The sequence below is a fragment of the Taurulus bubalis genome, assembly GCF_910589615.1.
Source record: "Taurulus bubalis genome assembly, chromosome: 1".
Classification (NCBI taxonomy): Eukaryota; Metazoa; Chordata; class Actinopteri; order Perciformes; family Cottidae; genus Taurulus; species Taurulus bubalis.
Genome location: NC_136589.1, coordinates 38,076,346 through 38,083,486, shown reverse-complemented (window position 1 = coordinate 38,083,486; position 7,141 = coordinate 38,076,346). Strand labels below are relative to the sequence as shown.

At 41.2% G+C, this 7,141-nt stretch overlaps 1 protein-coding gene across 1 annotated transcript; it reads left to right on the top strand.

The window, feature by feature from the left end:
- Window positions 1-1,132: 1,132 nt before the first annotated feature.
- Window positions 1,133-7,113, top strand: thoc1 (THO complex 1). The gene is made up of 21 exons (XM_079213897.1): window positions 1,133-1,187; window positions 1,405-1,478; window positions 1,565-1,625; window positions 1,711-1,780; window positions 2,472-2,590; window positions 2,679-2,727; window positions 2,815-2,910; window positions 3,058-3,140; window positions 3,233-3,306; window positions 3,406-3,514; window positions 3,653-3,787; window positions 4,173-4,273; window positions 4,384-4,450; window positions 4,712-4,762; window positions 4,887-4,957; window positions 5,073-5,168; window positions 5,348-5,413; window positions 5,505-5,588; window positions 6,205-6,352; window positions 6,446-6,530; window positions 6,724-7,113. The coding sequence occupies exons 1-21, from the start codon at window positions 1,140-1,142 to the stop codon at window positions 6,999-7,001; spliced, it is 1,965 nt and encodes a 654-aa protein (XP_079070023.1). The 5' UTR covers window positions 1,133-1,139; the 3' UTR covers window positions 7,002-7,113.
- Window positions 7,114-7,141: the final 28 nt, after the last annotated feature.

Here is a 7,141-nt window from a genome sequence, read left to right as displayed (position 1 = left end):
CAGGCCACAGTGGTAACATTGGTTCTGTTAAAGTTAAAGGCAGTCAGAGAACTAGTTATCACTCTAATGTATTAACGGGTCATTTTAAAGCACTAATGTGTTAAAGATTTGCATACATCAAACTTTGTATTTAAAAGAACGCATACAAATTCCTTGTACTTGTGTATTTGACAGATAAAGTCTGCTTCTGGTTATAAAAAATAAAAGACCTGTTTAATTGAATCCCCCAAATTATAATTAAGTCAACTGTTAATACTCCTTGAATTTATGTATATATGTTCTTCTTTTAATGATGGATTGGGCCTTTAACGATTGACATCCCAGTGTAACGTTCCACTGGTCCTAATTGCGTGACATGGTTGAACAGTAAAACCTATGGAGAGAAAAAAACATGCCGTATAGCCTTTAGTTGTGATTTTAAATTGTATGCGAATCACACAGAAGTGTGCACTCAAAGGCACAGTCACACACGCATGAAAACACACTAATAGGACAGCTGTGCTCATAAACACTACATGCCAAAAAGGGCTAATGTAAAAAGTACAATTGTACTAAAAGTACAATGTAACATCATATGACAATTAACAAGTAAGCTGCATGTCCATGCTCTGGTAAATGCTGCAGACACACACAAACACACACCACACACAACCGCTCAATAACAATATATCTTAATGTGCAACACTGCCACCCTCTGGTCTAAAACGGATGTAGGTCTGTGCTGAAGTAAGACTAATATCCTAATACGAGAAGGAATCTTAACTTTACAAAAAGCAATATTCTCTTCTATTACACTCTGGCCTTTCAGACAGAATTTATAAACCTCCAACACCACCTTTCTACAACCATGTTTGAGGGGTATCACTTAGACCCGCAAGACATGTTTTGAGTATGCATTTTGAAAACTGAGCTGTGATATTTAACAAAATACATTTGAAAATGAAAAGTAAAAAATAGACATGACGGCAGATCCTATGGGTTATTTATATATATATATATTTATTATTTTTATTTTTTTACAAAATTAAGTGTGATAAACACTTCATTCAGGATCGAAAAGCTGCAGAGTGCAACTCCCCACACGTCGCCAAGGAAACCGGATGTCGTCATGCGTCAGTTCCGGTTTCGAAGGTGTAAAGATGTCGCCGTCGTTGTTTAATTTTGTCGACGCTAGAGACAAATTTACGGTGAGAAAATCTCATAATTTCCTTTCGTTCGTGAAGAAAGTATTGTCGCATGCTGTTTATCGTTATTAATAACCCCATAGCTGACTAGAGAGCACGTCTGTTACCGACAGTTGTTGCTTGTTCTCGCTCTGTCGGCTAGCAAATGTTAGCTAAGCTAACAAACCGCTTCCCAGAGATGCCTTTCCTCTCATGTTCTCTCTTTCTCTCTCGCCTCCAGGCGTCTGCCAGAAATGCACTGGTCAGTAAAAACAGCAAGCCTTTGGTAAATGTGTTCAACCAGTTCCCTGGAAAGTGAGTGATGTTAGTGTATTCTCTGTACAAGTCACGGATGTGTTCATTGGAGCGTCTTTTGACTCAACTGTGTCGTGTGTTCACAGCGAGGCAGAGAAGAAGACCACCCTGGACCAGGCGCTGAGGGGTGTTCTCGGTGATCAGATTGTAAGGAATCCGCTCTTGTGTTTATCCCGTGAGCCTCGTTGACTGTACCGTGTATGATATTAAAGTGTTGTATTGTTGTCTGCAGGTTGAGCGGAAGGCCTGCTGTGACGAATACTTGTCTCTCATCTACCTGAGCATTGATGCCGTAACAGAAGGTATGCTGTTATTTGTGTCTTTTGAGTCATGGGAAAGACGACACTTGATGAGTTAATACTTGTTGTGTTATACCATTCATTCAAATCGCCCACCTACATGTGGTTACATGACACGCAGTAATAAGTATGTAGTATATTTATCGCCCTGATATACTAGACTCTCAGGAAAGAAAGTGCTTACTATCCATCTTCCTAAGTGATGAATACAGAACTGAGACATTAAAAGCTGAATCTTGTTAAGGCCTTAACTTACCAAACCTAGCTCCATGTTTTGTTTATTACTATTGGATTTCTTTTCTAAATCCAAAACCTCATACAAGTCAAAATTGTGAAAACCCTGTCGTGCCGCTTTTACACTTGTTTACATCTTTCCAAGCTCATCAAGGAGCTCCTAGTTGTCAACTTGTATTCACTGTAGTACTGTGTGTTTTAACATTTCACATGAGATTGTTTGTTTGAATTGTATCCTTTACACATTTATGAATTGTCCCCTTTATCTGCTGCTGTTGCCAATAATGCCTGAATTGATTTAGCTAGCTATTAGTATTATTGTTGTCATGACATATGCATCAGTACAGACTGTGCTGTGCTCTGACTACACAGGCCCATCCACTGTGTGCCTAAAGTCGTTGGAGCTTTGCACTTTTTACCCCACACAAAGCTTAAGCCTTGTTTCACTGTCTTCCTGTAGGTATCTGTTCTCCTACAACTCCCTTCCTTCTGCTGGGAGATGTACTGGACTGTCTTCCCCTCGACCAATGTGACAAAATATTCTCTTTTGTCGAGGAGAATGTTTCAACCTGGAAATCGGTAAATAAGCGACAGACTAAAAGTCAATTCTAGTGTCTCCAGTATATTAACGCTCATTTAATCCTTTAATGTACTCTTCTTTTCCTAGAACTCTTTTTACTCTGCCGGGAAGAACTACCTGTTGAGGATGTGTAATGGTAAGGATAGTTTTTCATTCTTGTTGATAAACAACACGTATGTTTGAAGGATAAAGCTGTTTGTAACACATCTGTCAATCTGTGTAGATCTTCTAAGGAGGCTGTCCAAATCCCAGAATACGGTATTCTGTGGGCGGATCCAGCTCTTCCTGGCACGTCTCTTCCCTCTGTCGGAAAAATCAGGTAAACACATGTGTGTTACCTTTGATTAAAGAAGACAACTTCAACTCCTCATGGATGTTATGTGTGATCGTTTATAATATGTGGCCACCGTCATCTGACCTCGTCCGGTTACTCTTTTTGCTGAACTGCCATTTGTGTTTATTCTAGGGCTCAATCTGCAGAGCCAGTTTAATCTGGAAAATGTAACGGTGTTCAACAAGAATGAACAAGAAAGCACTTTTGGCCAGAAGGTAAAGTGTTGACCCCTGATAATGATGGAGAGAATTTTAAATGTAACTGTAAAATTATAGTTTAACCTCATTTCATGAATCCATGTTTATAGCACACAGAAGAAAAGGAAGATGGCATGGAGGTGGAGGAAGGCGAAATGGGAGAGGAGGATGCTCCTGCACCATGGTAAGTGAAAGTCTTGCACTAAAATACAGCAAAATTTAAGAAGGAAATTTCAGAAATTGTTTGTTAATTTATTAAAACTGCATCAATTATTACTTTCAGTTCCATTCCAATTGACTACAACTTGTACAGAAAGTTCTGGACTCTGCAGGACTACTTCAGAAACCCTGTGCAGTGTTACGATAAATTCTCTTGGATGACATTTCTCAAGGTAATGCACTTCACCACAAAAGCAGAGGGCGTTTCGCTACCTTGCTCTCCATTTTGTCAAATCATAACAAATGCCAACGTAGATCCTAAAAATAAATGACTCACGGACAATGTGAATTATTTTTTTTGTCTTGCACAGTTCTCAGATGAGACCTTGGCGGTGTTCAAGAGCTATAAATTGGATGACATGCAGGTCTCTAAGAGGAAGCTGGAGGAGCTGAGAGCATCTGGAGGAGAGCATGTCTACTTTGCCAAGTTTCTAACAAGTGAAAAGGTGAGAACACGCCAGAAATAATTGTGTTTACCATGTTCCAAGTTCCTTGGCCACGTAGTCTGCAAGGTATCTCAGCGCTGGCTCGTGTTCCAATTACGTTCAATCTTTTTGTGACTGCCGAATGTACTTGGCACTGAAAACGGTGATTATTTAAACATGGAGTACACTATCACTGCAGGTGCTTGTCATTCAATTCATATCTCACCTGGTGGACGGCCGACTTGGATTTTCCAATGCGCGATAATCCATTGTCAGAATTCTAAGATGCCGAGCATAGCATTATTTCCTGTTACATCCCTGATGCTGTATTGAATGTTTATTTGTATTTATGCAAACATTGTTTGGACACTGCCTCACTTGTTTTTTCTTCATTCTTCCCTCCCAGCTGATGGACTTGCAGCTCAGCGACAGCAACTTCAGGCGGCACATTCTTCTGCAGTACCTAATCCTCTTCCAGTACCTGAAGGGTCAGGTCAAGTTCAAAAGGTGAAGCACTTTCCCACTCTCCTTGTAGAGCATTAACTGATAAGATGTGTGTGACAAAAAGCTGTCATCAGTTGTTCGGGGCTTCATGTTTTGTTTTGGTCCTTGTGCAGCTCTAGCTGTGTCCTGAATGATGACCAGACTACATGGATTGAAGAGACAACTAAACTGGTTTTTCAGGTCAGTCCTAAATTACGCTGACTTTATTCCGGTATTGATGTAAAGATTTAGTAGCACCTTTTGTAGACCGACAGGAGGTACTGGGCAACACACTGAAATTAAGGACCACACTTGTCCATTTACCACTAGCAATATCTAGCTATGCCAATACCTTTAGTTTGATTTGGTAAGATTCTGAAATATCTGCCATATCCATGTTATTGGCTTGGGGTCCAGAGAGAGGAAAGCGACCCGTATTAATCTGTGACTGTTCTCTTGCAGCTGCTGAAAGAGATCCCTCCTGATGGGGACAAGTTTGCTACCATGGTTGAAGTAAGCCACGATTTGAGAATACTCTTATTATTGGATACTAACTTAGGCTTGTTCTTACACGTTCTGTCAAGTTCCCACGTTAAGAGTTCTTTGTACACTCATGAACAAATGTTCTTCTTCACAGCATATCCTCAACACAGAGGAGAACTGGAATGGCTGGAAAAATGAGGGATGCTCGAGCTTTGTGAAAGAAAGGTACAGCAGCCTAATCTTGCAGTATAATCGTGGCGGATAGTTATTTAATTGATTCATACATTGATTTGTCCATTTTGACAACTAAAATGACTGAGTTGTTTGTCCTCTTTAACAGGACCGTAGATGACAAACCCAAAAGACCCACCAGGAAAAGACAAGCTCCAGAAGACTTCCTTGGAAAAGGGCCGGACAGAAAAGTTTTCATGGGAAAGTATGTGATGCAATGCAGTTTACACAAAAGTACAGTGATTATTATTTTTTTTTTTGTGTTGCAATATGTGGAGACGAATGAAGAGATCCTTCCTTAATAATAATCAGTGGGAGCTCAAGTGAAATGAACGGCAACCTGTGGAGTTCACCATAATAATTCTCGCTTCTGTGTTTCGTTAGTGACGAGTTGACTCGATTGTGGAACCTGAACCATGACAACATGGAGGCCTGCAAGTCAGACAGCAGGTCAGTGGTTCAGAAAACCAGGAAGCAGTTCTCATCTACAATCTCATTCACCGTGTAAATATCAGACAGTGTTGTTGTTTTTCTCACCCAGGGAGTTCATGCCATCGCTGGACGAATTCTTCGCGGAGGCCATTGAACAGGCCGATCCTACTAACATGGTGGAGGATGAGTACAAGTACGTTAGCACTGTGACTCGTCTTATCCGAAATGTTTATCCCCAGTAATATGCCTCCGTGACAGCAGTGGCCGTACGCATTATGATTTTGGGATGTCCGCCTGTAATTAGTACCCTTCCCTCTGTCAAAGGTCACGGTCACCGCGACTTCAAATTAGTCCAGTTCTCTTGGTAACTCAGGAATGCCTTCAGCAAATTCTTTCAAATTTGGCCAAAAACATCCACTTGGACTCGAGGATAAGCTGATTTTGGTGGTCAAGGTCACTCTGGCCTTGTGTCTGTCCAATTTTTGTGAAAGCAATATCTTTCATATACTTCATTATATCTGGCACAAACATCAACTTGAACTCAAGGATACGCTGATAAGAATTTGGTGGTCTTAATGTCACAGAGACCACCGAAAACTAATTGTTTAATAGGATAGAATGTTAGCGTCAAGATATTTTGGGCAGAGATACATTTAAATTGCAACTTGAGTGGTTACTAGGACTTTTTTTTATACATTTCTAATCAGATTAAATGACCATGTGGTGACATTTTGCACACAACTGCGAGTTGGTAATTGTGCTCCCTTCTCCGTCTGTGACTCATCTGTTCCTTCCTGTAACTCAATCAGGGCTGTGAGAAACCCAAACTACGGCTGGCGTGCTCTGAGGCTGCTGTCCAGGAGAAGTCCACACTTCTTTCAACCAACTAACCAGAAGTTCAAGAGCCTCGCAGACTACCTCGACAGCATGGTCAGCAAACTGGCCAAAGAACTGCCGGTGAGGATTTTCTTTACTTCAGAACAAATTGGTATTGGTAAGACTGCCTGAATGACGACCGCTGATGTTGAGATTTTCATTCCATACATGCAGAAGGATATTCCCTCTGAAGAGATCAAGACGGGAGAAGAGGATGACGACGATAACGGAGACAATCTTCTCAAAGACAGCAACGACAGTGAGTTCGATGAGTCGCTGATTCAACACATTGATCCTAACAGGTCGGCTATATTCAACCAACTACAATTTACATACCCCAGTGTATCCCTTCTTGACATCTGTAAGATTCTAGTTTCAATGATTAAACTCTTTGCCGCCCTTTTTAGGTTCCGCCTCCATTCTTATCCTCCCTTTTTGTGCCCTTCTTCCAGGTCCCAGCATGCAGAGCAATATGGTGACCAACCAGCAGATGGATGACATTGCAGCAAAGCTGGGCGCTCAGTGGAAGACACTGGCATCTCATTTGGAGATGAAGGCTGCAGAGTTGCGAGAGATTGAAACGGACAGCGAGGACGTTGACATGCAGGCCAAACTGCTGCTTGTAGCCTGGCAGGACAGAGAGGGATCACAAGCTAATGTGGAGAGCCTGGTCACAGCGCTTAGTGCTGCGGGATTCTCCCAGATTGCAGACAACCTCAGTGAGGCTTAAAGTAGATCGTTCAGTACCTCCATTATTGTTGCATCTTTTTTCATACCAAAAACATTTGGAAACTTAACATTTTGTATGTGGTGTAGGTTAAAACGGAAATTTTTTCAATGTAAAAACCACCCAATAAATGTTCTCTTTTT

Bases quoted from the DNA above. Each gene is read 5' to 3' on its own strand.
- thoc1 (XM_079213897.1), top strand. From the start codon at position 1,140: ATGTCGCCGTCGTTGTTTAATTTTGTCGACGCTAGAGACAAATTTACG. The intron at 4,763-4,886 runs GTAAGCCACGAT...TCTTCTTCACAG, and splicing joins AGTTTGCTACCATGGTTGAA to CATATCCTCAACACAGAGGA. The intron at 5,169-5,347 runs GTATGTGATGCA...GTGTTTCGTTAG, and splicing joins AGAAAAGTTTTCATGGGAAA to TGACGAGTTGACTCGATTGT.